The sequence below is a fragment of the Phaethon lepturus genome, unplaced genomic scaffold (genome assembly GCF_000687285.1).
Source record: "Phaethon lepturus isolate BGI_N335 unplaced genomic scaffold, ASM68728v1 scaffold17382, whole genome shotgun sequence".
NCBI classification, from domain to species: domain Eukaryota; kingdom Metazoa; phylum Chordata; class Aves; order Phaethontiformes; family Phaethontidae; genus Phaethon; species Phaethon lepturus.
In genome coordinates, this window is record NW_010525245.1 from 41,548 (window position 1) to 66,702 (window position 25,155).

Here is a 25,155-nt window from a genome sequence, read left to right on the forward strand (position 1 = left end):
CATCTAGACTGAAGTTGCTTTTCTGTTCTTTTTGTTAAGAAAACCTGACTTTTGGCAAATAGTAAAATACAAGTTTCTGAGGCATTTATAATAACTACACTATCTCACTTCTGAATCTCAGCTCTCCATACCTTGTAGTTTTTCTTTAGAAACTCACAGTTGCTAATGCTACTACATGTTTTTGGGTTGCAGATGTTGAGCTACTGTGAAATGCTTTCTTTTGCTAACATAACATCAGCTTGAACCAAATCTAAGAATGCGTGCAACTTTTAATCAAAGTCCTTGACCATATTAAAATGACTGTACAGCCAACACAACTTGATGATGACCTCCATCTTGATGTAGAAGGCTGTCCCTTAAGGCTGGCAAATTGTGAGATTTTTATCCTGAAACTCGTATTTTCTTCATATTTGTACCAACTTGCTCTAGATTTTTATTTCTGTTACCCATTCTGATTAATGTAACTTGAAGTTTGCGGGTTTTTTTTGTCACAGAATAATGTTCATTGTCCACTAGAAGTAGTAACCATAGACAATTAATAACCCTAATAAAGTCTGACTTGAGAATGTCAATAGAATACTGTAATTTAAGGTAGGTGCCTCCAAACATTTGCAGCAGTCTTTTTGTACACATAAGTAGTAGTCTAAAAACTTCAGTTACTAATTGCTTTCATTAGAGCTGGCACGATTCTCTGACAAGCAGTTTTAGACATTTAGTGCTTGAGGCCATCTTCCTTTAATTGGTGGTTTTTAATTGGGAGTCTTTGTACTAAGATTCCAAATTCATTCTTCTTCTGGAAAATTGCCCTGTAGCTTTATTGGAAAAAAACCCCAAACAAAACGAAACATGATTGCACTATTTTTATAGCATGAGGCACAGCATTGTGGCTAGATGAAGGATTCTTGTATTTTTACAGCTTTATACGATTACTTACAGCAGGCCAGAGCCCTACTTTGTCACATTCAAGTGATAAAACCTGTCCTGGTAGTTTTCACAAATTCTGACCATCTTTCGCTCAGGAAAAATGTTTCTAAACTTAAACAACTATCACGACTTGCCTTACTGGAACTTTATCATATAAATAATACTAAGGTCTTAATTGCTGCAAGTGTTACTTTAATATTCAGATGTTTGGTAAGAATTTTCTTTTCTTGTAGCTATGTTGAAGGTGTCTGGAAGATCATCTGATCTGAGTTTAATCCTAATGAGACAGAAAAGGGCAGTTGAAACAATGTATCATAAAGAACAAACAAAACCAAAGATTAGCAGTGTGTTTTCTCGAATTTCAGTGTGGTCACATGAAAAATAGGTCTATAAATTCTAAGGCTTAATGACGTGTCTTCTAAAAGACCAATCTTGAAAGTAAATTCAAACAGTTTAGATTAATCTAGTTGACTGAATTTTTGTAAATGTTTCCATTCTATTGGGTTTTTCTCAGCAGCTTCTGAGTCTGGTATATATGTTAAAATAGAAAGCCTGGTCTTGCTGGGAATGAGGAAGTTATGATCTGTGTATTTATGGATATATGAGTCTATGGTCCTGTGCTTCCTTGCCACTGTTTTGCTGCTGTTTTGCCGCTTCCCGTTAACTGTATTTTGCCCATAACAAAGGACAGTTATGTCTTGCTTTGTTAGTCTATTCTAATCTTCTACTGTTTGCGGAGTAGGGGAAAATACCCTCAAAAATCCTACACACTACATCACTGTATTTTAATTTAGTTTTATTTTTAAAGAAAAAAAAAAGGATTTAAAAACACACTTTGAATAACATGAGCCTAGAATTTCACATTTCATTGTTTTTTATTAGCATTTATAGGTAGAACATTCTCTTGTGTCCTGTAGAAGTTCAGGGCACATGTACTGAGTTCATATCTCAGTTGTTCATGCAGTCTGTTCAGTTACAGCTGAACAAATAGTGCCTGTTATGTCAGAAGGTTCACCAGAAGGTTCTTACACTGCTCTGTTTTTCTAAAATGTCAGGGTTTGCTGTAACCCAAAATATTCACGGTATTTTTTTTGGTTCTACCACTTCCATTTGGTGCAAATAGGATTGTGCAGTTTTCATTAATTAAGCTTTTTTGGTATAGCATACTACTTGTAATGCTGAGATAATGAGATGATATAAGCCAATGTATAATTTTAAAAATAATTTGTCATTGACTAATACTGTATTGATTATCTTACTTCAAATATACTTCATGTATTGATAGGTTTTAGGTGAAAGAAATGATGCACGCTTTCAATTAGGGGTAGTTTTAAAAACTGGGTCTGAGAGAATTCATGATGATTTCATGCTTTGACAAAGCTATTATAATAGCATAGTATTTTAAAAACTGTAATAATCCAGTTGGTACAGTTAAGCAGTTAAAACAAAAAAAAAGAATCACATTACCAAAATTAGCTTCAGGAAAATAGCAAAAAGCCTTGCATGCAGGAAGAAAGAAGCTGGCAGCCATGTTTCTAGAGGAACCGAAGACCCAAAAAATCCAAACCCCAGGCCCAGCTATCCAGAACTTCTGTCCCTGTGTCTAAATACTTTTTCTAAATTGAAAAAAAAATGAAATTTTGAGGTGGGGGAGAGAGCAGTGAATGAATTGTTTTTGCAAGCTAAGGGTGTTTTTATGTTAGATAGAAGATAGAGGTAGAGAGCTTTTGCAGAACCTCAGTTGATTAAAAATGGATTTTGTCTCATAAATGCCTAGTCAAATGAGGCTTCTTGTTTAGCTCTTACCTACCTGGACACTTGGATCCAGATGTACAGCTGCGATGAATGGGCAGGTTCATTAGCATGTATTGATTTCTGACAGCTTACACTGGCTGCAGATTTTTCTCTTTAGGAGAGAAGGATTTTATTACTGGATTGGTAGTTAGTGGAAGGGAGCATCTTGGTTTTGGCTTGGTTGCAGACTCTTGTTTGACATGTAGCTGTGATAGCAGGAAGCTGTGTGTGTTTGGGCCCTTTTCAATAGGCTGCAGTTCAGGATGAAAAATGTGCTCATCACATGTTTACCTCATTCATAGGTTGTGGTGTGCTTGTTGGGTTTTAATTTTCTTTGTAATGAGATGGTCTTTTTAGTTCCAGGTGGTTTCCGGGAATAATTTTCAGCCTGTTGTACTTGTTCTAACAATAAAAGAATATTGATTAGGACTAAAAGTAGAAAATGTTTCATGGGTGTTTCTGCTTTGTCTCTCGCAATGAAAACTGGGGAAACTTCATAAAAGACAGCAAATTGGTGACAGGTGAATGCCTACTATATGGTGCATTTTGCAGCCCTTAATAATATGGTGATATATTTTTCCTTGCGTAGTTGTAATGAGGATGTTAGGACAAAATGAGGCATTCTCCCTGGAGAATCCAATTCCTTACTCTGTAGCTAATGCACACCTACAAGAGTTTCTTGCGTATGGGGAGATGTCTGTGATAGAAGTTGCTAACATCTCTTTGGAAGTAAACTTCAGAGGGGAGTTCCCCATAACTTCAGATACCTCTAGTGTGGACACCCGTATCTAAGTTAGTTGTTAAAGCTTTCTTCATAGACAGTGGAGAAAAACAGCCATTTGTAGGGCACTGCTGCTCTGACTTAATTTAAATACCTTGATACTGAAGACAGATTGGATGCGGCTTTTTCCTTTCTGTTGTGTATGAAGGCATACTGAGTGATTTAAGGTAGGCGAGATGAATCCCACCGTTGGATGTTTATCTACATCAGATGCCAGAAATACCCTGTAGAAGACAATTCTAAGTTTCCTTTCCCCTTCAGAGTGTGGTTGGTTTGCTTCCCTTCTCCTCAGTTTTGGGTTTTTAAAGATACTGATGAAAAATACTGCTGACTTCGCCTTTCTCCATTTACATAGTTACTGCTCATCTATACTTAACTCTACTTTCTCATGTAGTCTCCCGAAATCTTCCATCCTCAGCACAGAAGTACCTTATCTACCACCATTTACACTGTCAGCGTTGCACTCATCTGACACCACCATGATAAAAGGAAAGGCAAAACTTAGACTCTGTGGGGAGCCTCTTACGCTCTCTCTGTTTTTTACAGAGCAAACTGGGGGAACAGTAAGTTGAGAAAAATTTCTGCATACTGAGTTTCTACTTGTGTGGCTTGGATCCATGGACAGCTTCTTTATCATACACATTGTCCAAATTTTAGGCAGTAACACAACAATTCCAAAATTTTAAGATTGTAAAAACCATTTTAATGGATAGAAAACAAATTGTTTTTCTCCCTATCTTCTTCAATGGTCTAGGCATGACGTATAGTAATTAAGAATGGGTCATATAATTTTTTCAGTTGTACCTTTATTGTTTATAACAGATGTCTGATTAAGGTATTTTTAAGGAAAAAAGTTTTCACTGTTGTGGCAAAAAAAAATGATACTTTTAGTGTTCTAAAGAAAATGTAATTTCTCTCTAGCTATAGAAATAAGTTGAACCAGCTTATTCTTGGCAGCAGGTAATTTCAGAAGAAAAATAGGAAGAAATGAGATTGTATAAATATTAAAGTCAGAGCTTTTCTTCTGTAATATATCAAATAGAACAGTCAGTGTTTAGGTTATAGTATAGCTGGTGTTTTTTCCCCCTTATTATAAACTTGCTGGAAACAGCTTGTTAGAGGAAAGATTAATTAACCTTCAGTGAGTTAATACTAACATTCTACTATATAAGGTACATGATTAAAATTTTAACTTGCCTTGCCAATATTTTTTTATTAGAAATGCACAGCCAATTCCTCTCCGCAACAGAAGGAAAACAAAAGTTATTTGGGATATACTTAACATGAATAATGAGACTTTGTTAGCATTTCAGAAGTAAAAAAGAGGCCTCACTTGTATTTATTCACATTTCAGGGTTCTTTAACATCATAAGAGCAGTGTAGAAGGATTTGAGATACTGTTACTATGTGGAAATTCGGGGGTTTTTTCATTTAATATTTACTTGTATCTGTACCATGTAGATTTGTTTATTGGTGGTTTATGTAATTTTGTTCTTAATACTGCTTAATGCCTTCAAGAAACCTTTTTTTCCAAGAATAGTCGAACAGAATAGAATATACTTGTAGATATATAGTACAATATATTTGAGCATCTAGTCTAACTTCAAAATCTGATTTTTTCAAAGCATGCAAAATTTTTTTTAGTGTTGTCTTTGAAGTGTTACATATTCAGTACAGATTGCCACTAAATGCTTGTTTTTAAGTCTTATTTGCAGGGTTTTGTAATGCAAACTTACAATATGTTAAACTTTAATTGCAGTAGAAGTTCTAATGACTGCCTAACAATAGCGAAACATTTGTCTGAGTTACTCAGAGTATAAGTGTAATTTGGGTGTGCAGTGATTTGTGTCTGAGTAATAAGTGTCCTTTTTGCCTGAATAATGCTATAGAGGCTTCTGCCACTACAGCTTTGTCCACTATATGACATCTCCGTGCACTTACGACTGACAGCTGACAGGTATCTTTAGTCAAGTTGGTCAAGTCTTTTGTAGGTTTATCAGAGTAAATAATTTCCATCTTTTGTAGAGAGGCATGTCTGAAGTATTTGGTTTTTCAACATCATAGCTAAGAAATGTTTTAATTCTGTGAAGAAATGTCAAGTGTTGTAACACTAAGCATGTTTTGTAACAAGTCATTCAACACAGGAAATATATTTTAAAACTAATGGTTATTTTCTGTCTTTATATGGTAATTGATTTTATAAACACTTCCAGAGTACTAAATCCTGTGGTTTTGTAAGTATGAGATTTATTACTATGTTAAAAATAACTTTCGTTGATGTAAAATACGGGTAGCACCTCATAATAGGACCAGGTTTCAGACAGTACCTTTCTTGGAGATAAGTAGTGTTGAGGCGTGATTGCCATACAACAGTGGTCATTGCAGCACAATTCCTTCTATGGCTAGAAACAGTCCTTTCTGTGATCTAATAGGAATTTCAAGCCACTGAAGACATAGTCAAATGACTGTCTTATAAATAGAGCTCTGAAATGTTTATTGTGAAAACAGGAAATACTTGTAAGAAGATAAATTTCATGGAATTTAATTTATTTAAAAGGGAAAATAATTACAAAAACTGAACTATCATCATTCATTCTTTAGAAGGGTAAGTGCTTTAGAAATGCCTGATGGAGAACAGCATTTTAAAAAGTAAGTTTTCAAGTTTGAGCAATAGAAAATACTGAATACCAAGTTGGTTTGTATAGAGGCGCTGAATTTTGTTAATTCAGAAGACAGTGACTCAAGGGCATTGATAAAAAAATTAATTTAAATTTTATTTCAGAATTATCAGTGGGTGTTTTCAAGAGGAAATTTGGTTTTAAACTTTAGATTCCTTGACTTCAAACACATCTCAGTTTTTTCTTCATACATCTCCCATTCCTTGCTAATAGCGTTGCACTTTTCTACAATTTTGGAAAATCCTGGAAATCTGATCCGGGAATCATCAAAGCCACGGAAGAACAAAAGAAAAAGGTAAAGCCATGACATATGTCAAACTTGTTCTTTAGCAGCCTGCCACCAGTTGGTCAGAGTAGTTTGCTGTTCAGTAAATGAAATGTCAGTAAATTGTTGTGTAACAAAAGATGTAAAACGTTGAAAAGGTTGTCTTTCAGGTTTCTTTTTTTTACATTCGGAATATATGTTCAAGTCTTACTGGTCCAAAGGTGCATTTAGGCTGTTTTGAGTAACAAAATAAAACTGCAACTTAAATTTTCAAAGTAAAAAGTTTAAAAAGCAGTTGGGTGAAAATGAAAATGTGAAGTTTCAGAGTTTTGCCTTACTGAAATAAATTGCCATTTACAAGAAAAGTGTTAGTTAATTTGATTTTATAAAAACTTTCCAGGCTTTTAAGTACTTCTAATTTACCTTACCTTTCTGTCTAAAAGTATTAGACTGACAAACCTTTTGAGGCTAAAACAACCAAAACCCCTGGCAGTCTGGGGTGGGTTTTTGTTTTGGTGTAAATATTGTTAGACCATCCATATTTTCTTCAATATCTTTCTAAGACTTTATAACTTTATTATTAGCATTTATGATTTCTTTTAATTAAAGTGCATTGTTCTCCACAGCCAAACCACGCATTGAATATGCCAAAATTATACAAGCAGCAGAGTCATTTTGTTTGTTTCATTTTGGTTAAATTTCTTAGAAGCTCACATCCCACCAAAAGTAAGTTTTGAGGTTCTACTTCACATTCATTTGTGAAAACACCTGTGTGGATTGACACCAGACCACTTTGAATTATGGCCTTATGTAGGGATGAAAATAAATAGCCTTTAAAAAGATGGTTGTGGTAGCTTAACCTATTGGAGAAAACAAAAATAATTTATTGCTGAGTTATGTTAGTCAATGTGTAGATTTACTGTGCAAATCTCCTTTCTAAAGGGATTCCAAATTTCAGACTAAATTCTCTTCCTTCAACTGGACTGAATTAAATACAAGAGTCAACAACCGCACTTTCGTTTGGATTCAGCAAACTGCACAAATATGCAATACATTTGATCTATTTGCTGAAGTAATTGTGTGGTTACAAAAGCCTTGCTGAACTGGATAGGAACTGTAAAATGTAAAACTTCTTCAGTCAGATGCATATGGCTGTGACTGTTTTGGATTTCGTACATTGCAGCTAACCAGATTGTGAAATGATCTATTAATCAGGGGCATAAACCACTGCAGGACGTGTCTTACCTTTGTGCAGTGTACTGCTTTCTCATGTATTCCTAATTTGTCTCCAAATGTTTCATGTTCAGTTAGCATTTAGCTTTGGAATAAGTGACCAAAAAAATCCTTTTAATTCCAGATGACCGAGTTAAGTATGTTTGGAAATGTGTAGGAAGCAACAATTGCAGATGTTTATTCTTCTGATACCTCATGTCCTTTCTTCAGTGTTACAAAATAACCCAAGGCACTCTTAAGTAAATAATAAATAACAATTTCCAAGTTTTCACAATCAAATATGAATAGTTCAAAAGCACGAAAAATAGACTTAAGGTTTACAAAGCACAAAAATGTGGCTCTAACTTGAGTACTCCTGGTTGTCTCTATGCTATAAGCTCTAAGGAGAGTTATATTTAAAAGTGGTTTATCTGTTCTTGTTCAGTTCTGTTCTAAGCTTTGGGATCTTGCTTGTGGACAGTACTGAACTCCAGTGTTGAGCATCCCATCATGTACATTCCTTTATGCGTCCTTTCATTAGTCTGTAGTGTAATATATACTCCCACTGAAATCAGAAGACCTATTTGTGAAATTGTCAAAAATGTATTGTATGAAATTGTCCAAGGTATCAAAAGCCACACCAGCAGCATTGAAATCACAGTGGATATATCTTGTTGGGTTTTTTTTGCTTTCTGTTCATCTGGTTTATTTACAAAAGTTACTCTTGTGAGGGAGGCCCTTTAATTTCAAGTCCTGTAGTGGGAAATGTTAGAGCAGTGAGGGATGGCACAGGAGAATGAGAAAGGAGTGTAGAGCACTGAAGTTGGCAAGCTGCAGGAGGGACATGGAAGGGCTTGTGAATGGCAGTGGCTGGTTGGAGAGGGGATCTGAAGGATTGCAGTGGTAGAGACAAGAATACTGGACCAATAGCAAATGGAAATAAAACAAGCGAGGACGAAAAATAGTCCAACTTTCAGAGTTTAGTTAAGAAGTGTTAGAAGAATTGTGAAGGTTGTTCCTCTTTTAGCTGAGATCAGCAGAGAAAGCATTAAGACACTCATTTACCCCTGGACTGTTGACTGTAGCTCTTAGTGGTTAGTTTGAGGAAAAATTTCCATGAATTTTTCCTGATCAGCTATTAAGTGTAGTATTTTGAAGGGAAACGTCTGCAGCTTCTGTCAAGATACCCACCTTAGTGGTTGTCATCTAATTAACGAAATTCTGTTTATATTGCTACGATGAGAAAATAGTTGTAAGGACTATTCTATTGATTCTACAGTTAGAAACCACGTTGATGCATAAGATACACATGGTTTGAAAGGCAGCAGTAGATTAATCTATTTGCCATTAGGCTCTTTATGCTGAGTGAATTCTGGTTCAAGGAAGGCTATTCTGGCAAAAAGGTGTTTTCAGGATATTTTCCATATGTTGCAAATATCATTTAAGTCTCACATGGCATGATTCCAACTGCTGAATTTTAAAACTTGTTGGAAACCATTTAATGGAATAACAGGTTCCTTCTATTCCAGCAGTGAAGTGGATACTGAAGGAGTGTTCAAAATAAAAAAGCTATCATTTAGTGTGAATGTATAGGCATGCTTTAACCGATACATACTTCTGTCTATCACTTGACCCATAAGTATGGCATTATCTGTGAGAGGAGGTTTGCATTATTTCTTTCTTTCTTGAAGCGTCAACATCTGAGGAAAGAGGTGAATATAGATTTAAAGGTTTTGATGGGATACCTCTGGAAGGAAGGTCTTTTTTTAGACTGGCTGATCCTGTTAGTTAGTTTTATTTGTGTTCCTGTTTGGAAATTCATCTGCATTAATTTCAACAGGTTTTACAACAGGTTAGTCAAACTGGTGCTAATCACTGTGTGGATGTATCAAAAATTAATTTAAGATTGCTTTTGCTCTAATTAAACCTAGATAGACTACGAATAAGCTCGAATTAATTTAGATGTAAATGTGCATATTGGTTTAATAAAGAAAGTTTAAAATCAGTTTCAGCTGAATTTAAGTTGTTCCTGTGTGTAGAAAGTACCTGAAGTGAATAGAGTTCACAACCCTGGGTCTGAAAAGCAGCTATTGCTATTACAACAGTTGTCAGCATTTGTGTTTATGCTAGATTCTAATTTCTTTTTTTTCTTTTCTTTTTTTTTCTGCAGACAATAGTAGAACTTGCAGAGACAGGAAGTCTGGACCTCAGTATATTCTGCAGTACCTGCTTGGTAGTGTATTTTTTTAATCAATTGCAGAACTGATTATTTTTTTTAAATTGCTAGACCAAAATTAGATGTTCCTATACTGAACACATTTTTGGCCTTAATGATGGCATTTCAAGGGCAGCATTTATTTGTAATTTTAATTTAAGCAGTGTTTTCAATAAATACTATTTCTGTATACAAAAAAACCTGCAACAATAAGAGGAAAATAATTGTTACTTTGGAAATAACTTGCCAGTGTCAAAATGCAAGTATCCACTATATCTACCAAAATGGTTTGGTAATACACCTAACAAGTTATGAAAATCACAGGTGACATCCCACAACCTCACAGTAAAATTATGTGGTGCTTCTAATAAATTATTTTTTTTAAAAAATCAAGTGTTTCTCAGTTTAGCAGTGATGGGGGAGGGAGGGGCGGAATCTTGATTTTTTGTACAGCTTGCCAAATTGCAAGCAAGTACTTTTCTTGGGCTAGTTAATATTTAGTTTCACCACAGAAAATTTAGGAGGAAATAACTGCTTAAGGGGGAAAAAAAAAACCTTAACCATAGTAAATGTAATGCGTTTCGTTTTTAGAAAGTTAACTAGTAAACATAAAATTATCAAGGTTATCAGTGTTACACAATAGTGTTCTGACCTATGTAGAACATGAATGATGTTAATAGTCCCACAGTTGAATCTGGAAAATTACGTACAGATGTGGTATCTTAAAAATTGTGTGTGTGTATATACCTATATATCTCAGAAGACTTTAATATTAGTTCTTTTTTATTGCCATGTTATATTTTTCTGAAAACATAATCATTTAAAAAAAATTGTTGGGAGTAATTTAGTATTTTAAGTTCCACTTGTTGAGTCTATTCCTGTCTTTCGAAAATAATCTGGAAGAGTTTATGTTAAAGCTCAGTTATGAATGCTGCTGACAGAATCGTGGAACTCGAACTCATTCTTTATTTTCATTATTAAAAAGCTGAAATTCAGCTGGTTGCTATACAAAGCTCAATAGCTGGAGGTGATAGGAGAACTTTGTATGGAAAAAATAATCATTTATATAACAAAAATATTGTGAAAAATCATTTCAATCTGGTTGTATAGATGTCTGCTAAACCTATACTGTAAGGTATAGATTAAGCTTAATAACTAAGATTGCTTTAAAAATTGTCATCAAGTTTGAAGTTCTCTAAGGGGTTAACAATAGCAAAATCAATTTACATTTAACTTGAGGAGGTTTTTTCTATTAAAAATATGTTAATTATTATATTATTAATAAAAATATGTTAGGGGTTTTTTTCTGTTCTAAACAAATTTTAATAACCGTTACAGATACGGAAGCCAGTGAGGTCCAAACACTGTGGTGTATGCAATCGATGTATAGCGAAGTTTGATCACCACTGCCCATGGGTGGGTAACTGTGTAGGTGAGTAATTTGCTGAAATACGATGTTGTCTTAACAGATGTAGAAGGGAAAAGCTTCTGAAACCCACCCTGAGTGTTGTGCAGGGTTTTGTCTGTTCTCATTTCATGGCGAAAGTGACTTTGCTTCTGCCAAAGTCTGAGAAAAACTGTTGAGGGCTTTTGGTATCAAAAAATGGTTTTTTGGCAAAAATATTTTCAATATTGAGCTTAATTTTTTTTTACATGCAATTCCCTGCATTATTCTCATTTGTATTGTCTATTATACACTCATTCTCAAATTTGTTCTGTGTCTAATTCAGTTTCATATATATATATTTTTATGAACATGAACTCTAGTAATTGAAAAATGCAAACCTTAACTGCTTTTCAATGTCTGCAGAAAAGGCATGTACTGGTTTCCACCACTGACTATTACCCATTACATAAGATAAAAAATTTCCCTCTTTACCAATAATTTTCAGTAATTTAATGGGAAAGTATACGTACTGAAAAACGTCATGGTTACGGCAGTTAGATATAGAATGACTTCCTATAGAGGTATTCTCTTTTTGACTCCCTAGGTAGTTGTTTATTCTCCCCAGTGATGATGAAAGGAATGAATATAGAACAGGAATAAAGTCTCTAAATCTACTATTCCCTGTCATACCTTTAGAGAAACTTACTTGAAAGCCATTATTATTCAGGGAGCACTGAAGACTTCACAGCTAGGAAATGAGTGCAGCTTGCTTCACTGGTTTATTTTTTTAGGACACAAGCAGTGGTAACTTTAATCTTGGGGAGGAGTTAGGACCAGGATTCATTGACAGCTGACAGCCAATAAATGCTTCATTGTAGTCCTTCCAAATATATATAATAGTGGATGGTCACAGTAGTTCAGTCTTATGATCAAGAGTAAAATAGTCAATGCTGACATTTGAATTATTATATTTCCTACTGATGTTGCTATCTAGTACTATTTTTGATTTATATTTTAGATGTTTTACAATGAACAACTAAGACATTTTTAATTAAAACAGGTGGGGGGGCATGGGCTTAGGTTTTGAAGAGTGTTTAGTGACTGTTTTGCAAGAGTGCTGAGGATGAGGAGTACTTGTCAACGGGACAGAAAGATCCAGTGTTTTAATCAGTAACTGGAAAAGCATAAAAAACAGATGGGAGAGGGAAGATTTATTGCACACTTAGTTTGTATATAATAAAAGAGTATGTGAGTAATGGGATTAAGTTTGGTGGAAGAAATGGTTTTAAAAAAACAGTGGTGATGGAAAAGCAGAATCCTCCTACTAGTGGTCTTGTACAGATTGGGATAACTGGAGGTAAATTGGACGCTTGAAAGTATGCTGGGAAAAAAACATTAGAAGTCACACTATGGGAACAGCCCAGAACTGGAAGGAGTGATGGTCTAAATGACCGTATATGGCTTCTCTGTTGCTCTGAGTGGTGCATGGTGACTCTGACCATGGGATTACAAAACAGAATCCATTCTTAAAACAGCATTCATGGTATGTTTCCAAAAAGGGAAACATGAATCATGCCTTTCTGGAAAGGTGAAATTTAGAAATGTTTCCTGTAGTCTTTCTTTGAATGTGTTAGAAGGATAAGGATTCCACTAAAGATAGGACTGAGAAATATTGTAAGAGTGTGTACAGACACTACAAAATAAATCCTTTGGCGATAAACCTTTCCACATAAAGAAGCTGAGAGAGTATTTTTACCACTTTGAAAAGGTTGACAAAAAGTGCTGACTATTTGAAAAAGAAATAAATTGGCAATTGGGGCAAATTATTTTCATCATAACCACAACATTTTAGTTAAAATTACAGTGGGCAAGCCTCTAAAGGTGATTATACCTATCTTTTTAATGGAGTATCAAAATGGCGTTATGTTTTTTAAAGTTGGTTATTTGAAAATGAAAAATAACAGATTTTATTAAACTTGCAATTACATTTCAAACTCAAACTGCAGACTTGCAACAGAAATTTAGTTTTCGAGTAAGAGCATGAAAGGAGCTAGATCCAATTTTTAAACTATTATGTCACATGGGTTATGCTGACATTGTACTGAATTGTTGTTCTGATAGCAGTGCGTCAGAAAGTAGGTCTTGTGTATGAATGAGAAATTATTTAATGGTTTAGAATAATGATCACTTTTTCCCCCCCAATAAAGATTCTTCTCTAAGGGGCTAAAAGTAGGAAAAATTAAGAAATTAAATGTCTAAATAATGCAATATAACTCCATCAGTAAAAAAGCAGTTATCTTCACTATGTGTTATTACTTATGTATAATATAAGCACAACCATATAAAAGAATTTAGCAACAATTCTTACAGCATTGTTTTAACTGGGGGGATAACTGACTGTGTTCCTGCCAGTCCAGGGTGAAACTGTAGACAGTAGTGCTGTGTTTTGCCCATTCTTATTTCAGATACAGAAGAAAAGCAATTTCTCCTCTCTTTTTCCAAAGTCTTTTTTTAAACTGCGACTAAGATTGAACCTGTCTCATTCATAATTTTAAATGCTACATATATGATTTTACCAAATACAGTCGGAGTTCCTGTTAAGCTGAATTTGCTTTAGTATCAGTGAAGATGCTGCTGAAAGGAGCATCCCATCAGATGCCTCTCAGATGAGCCTCTAGGTCACTGCTTAACTTCCGTTTTTTAAAAAAAATCCTTTTATGAAACAAAACAGTTCTGAAGTCTAGTATGCAAATGAAAGTCATACCTTAAGGACATTCCCAACACTATTTCTCACATGCTCTTAGGTGATTAAAAGCAATGTTACAACATATTTTATGTCTGAAGGAACTTGTTTGATTTTCAAGGAAATGTCTGGTGTTTAGTCTAGCTTGTGTTGTATGTGTATTTTTCCTCATCTGTTATTTAGATAGTCTTTCAGTTCACTTGCTAAAAGCACTTGATTATTTTCTGCCTCCAGAGGATGCTCTTGTTTCAGCAGGCAAAACATTTGACATAATGAAGAAGTAAATGCTGTGCTGGTAGATGATGACAGCCAAACCTTTTGTAGCCCATTATCATCTCTGTGGGTTTAGTTCACAGCCTAGAGCTGTTGGAAGGTTGCATCAGTGGACAAATTTTATGAAGAGAAGAAAGGCTGAGTATTTCAGAATTATGATGTAGTCGCATAAAAGGCATCTTTTAAACTCTATTAATAATGTTAAAAATAGAACAGTCTTTTAATAACCGATTTTTCTTGCATTTAAATTCTGTCTTATGCAGAATGGTTTTTATCCCATTCATTATTTTAGCCAGGTTGTTAGGCCTCATCTGTTCGGTTACATATATTTGTTTTACAAGTTCTATTAGATATTTTATTTTTAGCTAGCTTCATCAAGCAGATTTAAACCTAAGTTGTGAGTTACCTTACTATAAAGGAAGGTTGTATATTTATTCATATATCTGTTTCTTTTGAGAGTCAACTCTGCAGTCTGACAATTTTTTTAATGAAATTTTAAAAATATGTATTTGTGTGTAATTCCTGGCTGTTCAGGGCTCTGCAACAACTGTCACCAACATTGTTCTAAATATTGTCTATTAATAATTTTATTAACTCAGGAGAGAGGTTACAAATTAAATGCATTTGTGTGAATTGCATCTGTAACATGACAGAAATTGAAGAAAATAAAACATTGCTTTGTTGTCTCCGATGTTTAAAAAAAAAACCAAAAAAACAAAAAAAAAAAACCCAAAACAACAACAACAAAAAAAAAACCAGTTAAAAAAAGTAAACCAGCTAATTTCACTGTCTTGAAGTTATATTGGCTTAATACTGGAGAGTAATATTTCTGTATACAATAATAACCAGTACTTCTAAGCATACAATTAAACTTTCTGATGTTGTCTTCCTTCTGAAAGTGTGGTAATTTGATCCCTGTTGTTCTTGTGCAACTTTAGGAGCGGGGAACCATCGCTATTTTATGGGATACCTGTTCTTCCTGCTTTTTATGATCTGCTGGATGATTTATGGATGTATCTCTTGTGAGTAAATGTGGGTTTTTGGCTTTTTTTTTTAAATTGCTTATAAATACTTTGATTATCTCCTGGTACGGATTTTTACAGATTTCTGCCTTATCATAGTTTTGGATATTTTTATTCTGGAATTCAACTGCATACTAATAATTGACTATATTGGATATTTTAAGTTAGAAGTTTATGGGGGTTTTGTCCTAGATTTTTTTTCCTTATCACAGCCAAGTATGTGCATATGTCATGTATTCAAGGACTGGGGAAAGGAAGAGAGAGCAAATAAAACTCTTTTGGCACCTTGTAATTTTCTTATTTAATTTAATACATTCTAATGTGGGCATTATGTTGATGTACAATAAACATATCTTAAATCTTCTGTATGGTTTTTGACACTTTGTTTTTTCTCTAGACTGGGGTTTCCACTGTGAGACAAGTTATGCAAAGGATGGATTTTGGACCTATATTACACAGATTGCTACCTGTTCTCCGTGGATGTTTTGGATGTTTCTGAACAGTGTTTTTCACTTCATGTGGGTGGCTGTGTTACTCATGTGTCAGATGTATCAGGTATGGAAGAACACTTCATTTGTAATTGCTGATTTTTGGGAGTGACATAAGAATATCAAATAGTTCTGTCATTTAAATTTTAATGTTCATTATGCAAGAACAAGTGTTCAGTCTCTTAGCCACACCGGAGGAATTGGGCATCGGTTGTCTCTGGATATTAGGCATCATTCACTTCTCATTCACTTCTCATTCACTTCTGCTTTTTTTTTTTTTTTCCAAAAGGTTAGAATACCTGCCTTCTACTTTCCATTCTCAGAATGACAAAAAGGCAAAAGAGACCAGAGAAGTGCAATAAAAACTAATAGAGGATAAGATCTGTGGGTTGAAGTTGCAATAACGCAGTATGTCATTAGCAGAAAGAGGATGGTAATTTCAAAGGGGATGCAATAATTTCTTACACTGCTTCAGTTTGATTTGTGATCACACTGCTGTACTGTAATCTGACCAAACCCAAGTTTTTCTTTCTCCTTTTTAAGGAAAGTCATACTGAAAGCCAGCATGACTTGAAAGTCTTTCAGTATGACTTGTCATTAATGAAACATGAGACTTAACGATTTAATCTTTCCAGAGATCCTGGAAATAAAAATAGTCTTCTAAGGCTTAAGTAAAACTTTTCAAGAAATTTGAGGTTTGTCTCACTTTTTTTACAATAATCATCATTTACAACATACATCAATTTCAAAATCTGGTATGTGTGAGGAAGAGCCATTCAGTCTTTCAGAGGTCTTTCCTGCCCAAGACAAATGATCAGAGGTAACTACATGTATTTCAGGTGGCTTTCAAAGCAGTCTAACCCACCAGACTTCTAGCAGAATAAGCACATAACTTTTGTGAGAGGCTTCCATTGTACTTATATCATGATCCATTAAGTTCCTCGTTGAAGATTCCTGTTAATACGATCTGTGTACAGATGAATCTTTGAATTATGCCATTTGGAAAAATACATCTCAGTATTTTGTATCATTAATGTGATTAAGGAAAATAATTCTATTATTTGACTTCTTCAGTAATCCTGGAAAAACGAAAACCAAACGCACAGTCATATTATTAAATTTCCTAAGAGTTTTACATGTACAAAACTTAGGATCGTTTTTGGCAAATCTCTTTGGAGTTTGCCATAATGATGAAAATGATAAAGATATTCTCTAAATTGCTTCTTTTGATTTGTAACTGCACAGTCCCTACTCTTGAGGCTTTTTTTTTTCCTCTCCATCATAAAGTTTGGACTTGTCCTTCTTATTGAACTGGCCAGAGTTATTGTCAAAACACTACCTGCTATCTTAGAAAAATAATTTAAAACCTTTATTTCCTACTTCAAAAGTTGGCCATTGAGAGGCCATTTATATACATAGATGTGAAACTTCAATGAGTTTCGTGGAGGCGAAGAAAATGCTTGCGATATTAAGTACATCCAAATGAGGCAAGCCTGCCCAGACTTCACATTTAAATGTTCTTGCTTTTGTAACATGCAGCAGAGTTGACTTTTTATATTTCACTAGGAATTACAAGATTTTATTTTCCTGTAGCATAAGGCTGCTAAGGGTGTTTTCACATTTTTGTTTCCAATTACATCACATTACAGTAATCTCCGGTTTTATGTAAGGTACCCTTTTAGGCTAACGTAGTTGGAAAGCTCTTACAGAAAATCATAGCCTTTGGGCCAAATGATTCTGTAAAAAGGAAAACACACAAGCAACAACAACATAAAAACACCCACGCTGTTTTTTTCTGGTCATCGTTTTGTCATGTGGACAGAAAAGTTACGTTACTTCAACAAATTTGTAAGTGAAGCTATAAGCAGAATGTCAGGGGTGAAAAAAAAGTCACTCCAATGTTGTATAAAGTAACTCCTGAATCTGTTATTTACAGTATACTTCAACTGACAATATAGTAAAGGCGTCTCTTTCTTACAAACTAAGAAGTCACAATTTATTCAGTGATCGTGATTTATTTCTGATCGCTTTCAAAATTAAACCTTTTGCACCATCTGGTACAGCTGTTTTATGGTTTTTTATGTTGGGACCTGATAATTTCCCCAGACAAAAATTCCTTCTTCAAAAGAATGAATATAAACCAGTAAATTTGGTCTTCCTTTTTCAGTCTTGCTTATGCAGGACTTGTTTGCATGTTGTCACATGAGCTAAACTGCATACTGTTTTTCCTGTCTTCAGATATCTTGCTTGGGTATCACGACAAATGAAAGAATGAATGCAAGAAGATACAAGCACTTTAAAGTTACAACCACATCTATTGAAAGCCCATTCAAGTAAGTTTTAAAGTGTAAATATATTTCTCATTTGTGTAGCCTTGCATACGCTTGAATTGTGCAGCTTGTTGAAACAGAGCATAGCTAAATACTTCTAAGAGTATTTTCACTGCTTGGATTTATGCTGAATCTGTCAGCTATTTTTTACAGTAATGCATTCTATCCAGTTAAAGGAAGTGATAAACGTTTTGTAGTGACTCTAGACGGGGATGTATAAACACAGAAAAGAATGCTTTCCAGCAGTGGTCATATTTTGCTGTAGAGTTTATGGGGAAATAAATATTCTCTTTACAAATCAGACGCCCAAACCAGAGATAGTTGCTTTTGCGTGGTGTCAGTGTTGACCTGAATCTTCACTTCCACAATAGGCACTTTCTCCGATTGATATTTAATCTGCTGTTGAATTTGCTGTGTGTAGTAGCTCCCCTTGCTCTCTTTACTGTGAGAAAAGAGGCAGCACGTCCTTCCTGCTTGGGCAGAAAAGCATGGGCAAAGCTATTTGTGGGGAAGGGAGCAGCATCTCCCAGGAACTGAAGTGGGTGTTGCATGGGTGAGACATGGGCTTTTGAGTATCAGTACGTAGATTGGGATTCTGGTTTCTGTGGTGATGAGAGTGCAAGCTGAAAGATGGGGGCCTTGGGGATGAAGTAGCACTGGCATGGGAATATGGCAGCATGGAGCAGCTTGTGGAGCCAAAGCAGGAAATAAATGAAAGCAGGAGGCTGGAATATTGGTGGGTTGAGGGCACGTTACAAAAGGAGCAGTGGAAGGACAGAAGCATGTCTTATCCTGCTGCCTATGCTGTGTCTCTTGCAGGAGCCGCTGCTCTTTCAGGTGACACCCAAGGGAACAGGAGACAGGAGTTGTTACTGCAGTTTGATTTTTGTGCTAGAAGAGAAATTTGTGTGATCTTTTTTTAATATCTCTCCATGCAAAAGTTTTAGTGAGAAGCAGACAAGCATCTCTGTATGGTTGCAATCTTCCTACGGATTAGAGTTGTAACAAAAACAGATGATAATTCTGTCTGAACAACACAGGGTGGTGCACAGGATAGGAAAAAAATGGGTTTATCCCCAAATTAATGTCACATTCACAAACCATTTTCACTGAAATAGCTGCTATTATAAAAATGGCTCCTGAAAATAACACCAGATGTCTAAAATGCCTGACTTGGCATTACCTGTCAGATGAGGCATTGACATCAAGTAGTTGTCATCTCCCTGTTTCTTAGACCTGCTCTTGCTTATATCATACCACAAGCTTCTCTTCCAGAAAACCGTGATCTATTCAACCCATGTGTAATTAAGTTAAAAAACCCCAACATGTTGAAATTTTGATGTAGGTATCTTAAATGTTTGACAATTAATTGATTCAGCAGCAGAAAGCACTTGAATAGTTCATTTAATTCAGAGAATGCTTGCTTAATTTTGTGTTGTCTAGGGACTTAATTGATCTTAGACCTACAGCTGGTGAAGCAGTATGTATGGCAAATAGATCTTAATAAAAATGGAAATTATTTTAGGATGACATTCACTTTGTGCCGTTTTGTCTTGCATCCATCCGTACAATGCAACTTTTCCTCTTAGAAAGGGATCTGAGTTACTACACTATACTACATGATGGCCAGTAACATGTTACATTTCTCCATACAGTTTTGGTAGATGGTGGAAGAAAGTTACTGTCTTGGTTGTGTCCGAGGATCACTCACTCACCTGTCTGGTGACGACTACTTGTTTCAGAACTTGCTCATCAGCAAGCACTAAGATAATTCTTAACTGAATTGGTATTCCACAGTTAGGAACTTAAAGGATGAAGAATCGAATTTGTAGGTACACAAAAAAATGTCGTACTTTCTTAGATCAAGTGTGATACTGCTTACTAATGTGTTTTTGCTTTGTTTTTAGCCATGGATGTATAAGGAACATTATAGACTTCTTTGAATTCAGATGCTGTGGTCTTTTTCGGCCTGTTATCGTGGACTGGACAAGGCAGTATACAATAGAATATGACCAAACTTCAGGATCAGGCTACCAGCTAGTGTAGCACCACCTTCATCCTGTGAGCATATCGTATCTGAGTGGTGCCTGAAAAATTTTCTCTCTCTCTCAAATCCGCATCCCTTGAGGAGTAGCATGCTATGTGTAGGGCTGATGATGAATCATAAGGTACCTTCTCTTCATCAGAATTTTATTAACAAAAGTAAAAATGGACAGAATAAACTGCCAAACCTGATAAGGAAGAGGAGGAAGATCAAAAAGGGATTTTAACAGTTCTTAACATAAGAATTATTCACGACAGCATACTCACAGTATTTGTTGTTGGATTTTTTATTTACGGTCTTTCACAATGGAGCATGAGATAATTGAAGTATTGACATAAGTAGTTATGTTGTGCTGAGCAGAAAAATTTATTTCCCAATATGAATAATTCCACTGAAACAAGAATCTAGAATGTAAAACTCAATTTCATAATGCAGAGTTCACTGATCGCTATGTTGTAGTTCCTGTAATGTGATTTTTTTTTAATACAGATTTTCTGTAGTATTATGTACATTGAAAAATGTGCTTTTCAATACTGGTATAAACATCATGTGGTGGGAATCCCCTGTAACGTGTTAAGTTATAGCAGTAGGGCACACAGGAGTAATGTTGAAAAAATGCGTTGCCTACATCTTTTGGTGATTGTTTTTGCCACCAGTTAGTGGTACAACTAAATACTTGTAATAACCCTGTTCTGAGATTATACAGTCTGAAATAAACAATTGCACAAGTAAGGAAAGCTCTTCTGTCAAAGTTAAAGCCCTGCTTAAATGCATGATACACCTGTAAAACTAGATTACAGTATATAAAGTTCAGGGAAAAAAAAGTGGAAAAAATTCATTATCTTTGATGTAATTGTATAAGCAACTTACAAACTAGCAATGTTTCAATATTAGGTTTGGTCCTCATACAGTACAGTGTAGTGTAATTGGAGACATGTTGGAAGAGAAATTGTATGGGGAAAGCCACAGATGTGAAAGCAAAAATCTCAATTATAAAAAGACAAGATAGTTTAAATTGAACGCAGATGCAGAAGAAGAACTCAAAGTTGTCTGAAATACTTACTTTGTTTGGATGTAAAATAATGGAAACCGAACTTTTTTTAAAAAAATTTAAAATCCCCATAACAGCACGTGCACACAGAAAATGTAACGCAATATTCTGAAGATGATGGTGTATTGGCACGTGGAAATCACCCTTAATTTCTTTTTTTAAGTTCTCATGCTACAGATACGTTTGGAAGGTAAGGAATGATCTGAAATTGCATTCCAAAGGGGCTTTTCTTGAATGTGATGCACTGATTTTTGTTATGATGTTTTCATATACTCATAGTGAATCGTTCACTGCTTCCTTAACTATTGTTTACAGAGAGACTGAGAATCAGGTTAGTTCTCTTCTAAGTGCTGTAGCAACCCAGTGGTTCGAGAAACCTGTGAGGGGAGTTTGGGAGGGACCTGAAAGCAGATGTCTGAGACCAGTGTAAAGAATGTGTATCTGTATATAAATAATTTATCAAATAGTTTTCTCTCTGTGAGTGTGTGTTTAGTGTATTTAAAGCTGCTCATTTTCATTTTATTCAACCAAAAAAGTGTAGGAAGATAACTAATGAGCTTTTAGTGATGTTCAATATTGCTGTTAATAGGCGTTATGCCCTGCAAATTCACTGCATGTTTGATGCTTGGCAAAATTAGCGTTTTCTGTAATATGCAGATTACAGGTAATAAAGCAATCTAGTGGTATTCCCGGCCCTTGCCTTAGTAAGAGGAGCAGTGAAACTGTAAATAGTTGATGTTCAGTATTTGCAAGTAAACATTTTTTCTGTAGTAGTTCATTGATCTCAAGACACACACTTAGTTTGCAAGTACCAGATATCAGGATTTACAGAATTGCAGCGTTAGAGTATTTGAATGTTTAATACTGGAAAAACCGACATCGTCTTGGACACAGTTTTAATGGGAGAGGTTTGGGTGCAGGGGTGGCAAGAAGCTTTTGCTATTTTTGTCAGACAAAATTTGTAATCCTAACGAAGACACGTTCATTTCAGTGAAAACAGTTGACATCAGTTATTCAGCTTCTTTTCTAATCAGAAAAAAGCATGAAGACTTTATAGTGTTGTTTATTTTAATCACTAGTAATGTTCTGCACAATTGTTCATTTTTTTTTTTTCCCCCCACATTTCTGTTGGGGGTCGGTTGACTTGAAGAACTTCAATCCGCTTTATTAAATACCACCTAGCACCAGAAGAGCAGTTCAGTACCTGATACAAGTTTTGGTTTTAGTTGCCCAGTAACTTTAACTGCCATGAATTGTGTCATGCAGTCCATGTCAAAAATGTTTGCAAAAAGAAGAGGTGATCTTTGGTAGTACCTAGTGAGTTCTGCACTATTTACTTGTTAATAGCTCTTGGTGACAGTTTTGTTGAGACCTGCAGAATTTGAGCAATAGTAGGTAGTTGTGAAAATTAACTTGCGTATATGGATTTGGGATGTATGAAGTTTCCAGTGCAAAATGTAACTTGTCTTGAGTAACACTGAATTGTTTGATGTTGAAATCATAAAATCAAGCAGGGGGGAGCCAACTATGCAGCATTGTTCTGTCAAGTTATCAAACTTAAAATTCACCTGTTGAACCAAAACTGCATTGCTTCTGACACTTAACAAAGCTGATCCAGACCAACAGCAGATCAGACCAACTTAATCTGACATAGGTAGAATAAATGGGAATTTTGTCTTGGCCCTAAACATGTGCTGTTTCTTTGCAGGTTTCTGTATTCTTTGACGTCCACCAGACTTTTTTTTTTTTTCAATTAATGTGTAAAACAGCATCACTACATTTTAAGCTATGAATTTTTTTGTATATTCTTTATTTATAACTGTGCCAAGTATTATTTTAATACTGTCGAGATCTTGATGTATTACATTGTGAACAAAAAAAATCTGTAAAATGTTTAATAAATTAGCTCTCCTTACGTAAATTAAATCTTAAATTTTGTAAGTTATTAATCAAATAAATATTGACTCTTAGATGCAGTGTTTGTCTTGACTTGGGATGTGATTTCAGAGAGCGATGTTTCTGTCTAATTTCAGGAGCCGTACCAAGAGAAAATAGCTGCTATCTTGCATCTTATTTTAGTAAAATCTTTCCAGAAAGATTAACAGGTATCTTAGAGTTAGCATGTACCCAGTTCTGTGCTGATGTGAAATCCTGTGAACTACTACACTGGGTTTTGGTGAAGTTCACCTCTGTGCTACCAATTAGAGTTACCATTCACTAATTAGATACTCCTTTCTTTTGAGCAAAACATGCTGGCAAGGTAATGTTTCTTAAGGGAGAATTCTTTCCAGGGAATGTTTCAGGTGCCACATATTTAATGACATTTGAGGTATTCTAAGGGTAAACAAGACATCCACATAGGGCTAAGAGGTATGAACAAGATGTGTGCCTCTCAGTGGCACTTGCAGGAGGCAGAATACCTTCGCTCTTCTGGTCTGTCCTAAAGGTTAGGTTTTGAGTAGAAACAAGGTAACCATCCATGCTGGAGATTAATCAGGATGTTTATTGTCAACAATATGTATTAAAGTATAAGGCTAGGACTTAAGAGCACATCTAATGGGGAGAAAAAAGTCTGTGTGTTTTCTGCTGGGTGTGGGTTTAATATTGACATTAAGAATTGTTGGTGCTGTTCTCCCCTTCCCCAGGCGATGGTTCTGGTGAACCTGGGCCCTCGTCTCTGCTGCTCACCCTTCGACTTGTCTGGGAAAGACCAGGGAAGATACTTTCTTTTTTAAAAAAGACATTCTGTGCTGAAGATCTCCATCAGAGATTTGCAGTGCTCCATCAGAGCAGTTGCTGCTCTTAGGAACTATGGGTGGGCTCCTGATGACTTGAAAGCTGGTTATTTGGTTTGTTTTATTTGGGAAGAAGCCTGCCCTCTGCACCCTCATTATGGCTTGATTAGAGTTCATTCCCTTGCACCTCTCATGAGCTGCCTTTAAGTAAAATCAGATTTATTTTTTTTTGCTATGAAAGGAGTGTCTACTTGTGAATGCTTGCATTTGGATTTTATCCACCTTAGGCTACTGAATGGAAATCAGTAAAAATTGCACCTACTAATTCCAGGTTGAATTTATTTGCAGTATCTTACAAACTTGGTGCGACATCCACGCTGCCTCCAATCCTACATACCACTGCAGATCTCCAGGTCATGAAGACAGAGGCCTTTTGAGAACCAATCTCTCCTGGAATTAGGGCCTCAAACTGAGACTAACTCAAAGCATTACTCCAGCCTGGGCTGAGCTTTTATTCATTGGTGCTTTGCTGCAGCTGAGAAGTTGATGGTAACCAAGTGAGAGCACTTCAATGTAGGGTACTTGTTTCTCTTGACAGGTATATTGTCTTTATGGTTACAAGTTTTCTTTTTCCCCTCCATTTCTTTGTTTTTCTGTTGTGAAATAAGTTGTTGGGATGTAGAGCAGGATGGAGCTGTGAGTTACTAAGATTCCCCTGTGAAATGAAAGCCCTTGATTTTTAGCGGTTTAAATCACTTCCAATCACTTCTACAGTTCATTTTTCTAAGACTTGAAAGCTCTTTTTTTTATAGGTAAGCGAGCAATGTGTGAGACGCCTGTTTTCGTCAACATAAATCACACCTGCCAACTCTGCTAATGTGGTGGGTTTAGATCCACTACAGTAGCCACATCAACTAATGGGGAGCGGTTTCATCTGATCAGTAGTGTGTCAGAGCGTTATTTTGGTTTCTGTCTAGTGACCAGTGCTGCTCAGCGTTTTATAATGCCTTTCCTGATGTCCTCGTTTCAGCCAGGGTAGAGTTAATTTTCTTCACAGAAGCTAATGTGAGGCTATGTTTTGGATTCGGGATGAGAAAATGTTGATAAGGTGCTGGTGTTTTGAGTTGTTGCTAAGCAGTCATGGACAGTCCAGCTTCTCGTGCTGCCCTGCCAGCGAGAAGGCTGGGGGTGCACGGGGAGCTGGGAGGGGACA

General features: G+C 35.5%; 1 protein-coding gene across 1 annotated transcript in view; it reads left to right on the forward strand.

Annotated features, from left to right (window-relative positions):
* ZDHHC17 (zinc finger, DHHC-type containing 17) overlaps positions 1 to 23,179 on the forward strand; it is a 58,071-nt gene extending 34,892 nt beyond the window's left edge. Inside the window, exons 10-16 of the mRNA XM_010282658.1 lie at positions 6,348 to 6,472; positions 9,825 to 9,887; positions 11,208 to 11,301; positions 15,211 to 15,294; positions 15,692 to 15,849; positions 18,021 to 18,115; positions 20,020 to 23,179. Coding sequence (XP_010280960.1) covers positions 6,348 to 6,472; positions 9,825 to 9,887; positions 11,208 to 11,301; positions 15,211 to 15,294; positions 15,692 to 15,849; positions 18,021 to 18,115; positions 20,020 to 20,158 — 758 coding nt within the window. The 3' untranslated portion in view covers positions 20,159 to 23,179. The remainder of the gene's footprint in view (positions 1 to 6,347; positions 6,473 to 9,824; positions 9,888 to 11,207; positions 11,302 to 15,210; positions 15,295 to 15,691; positions 15,850 to 18,020; positions 18,116 to 20,019) is intronic.
* Positions 23,180 to 25,155: the final 1,976 nt, after the last annotated feature.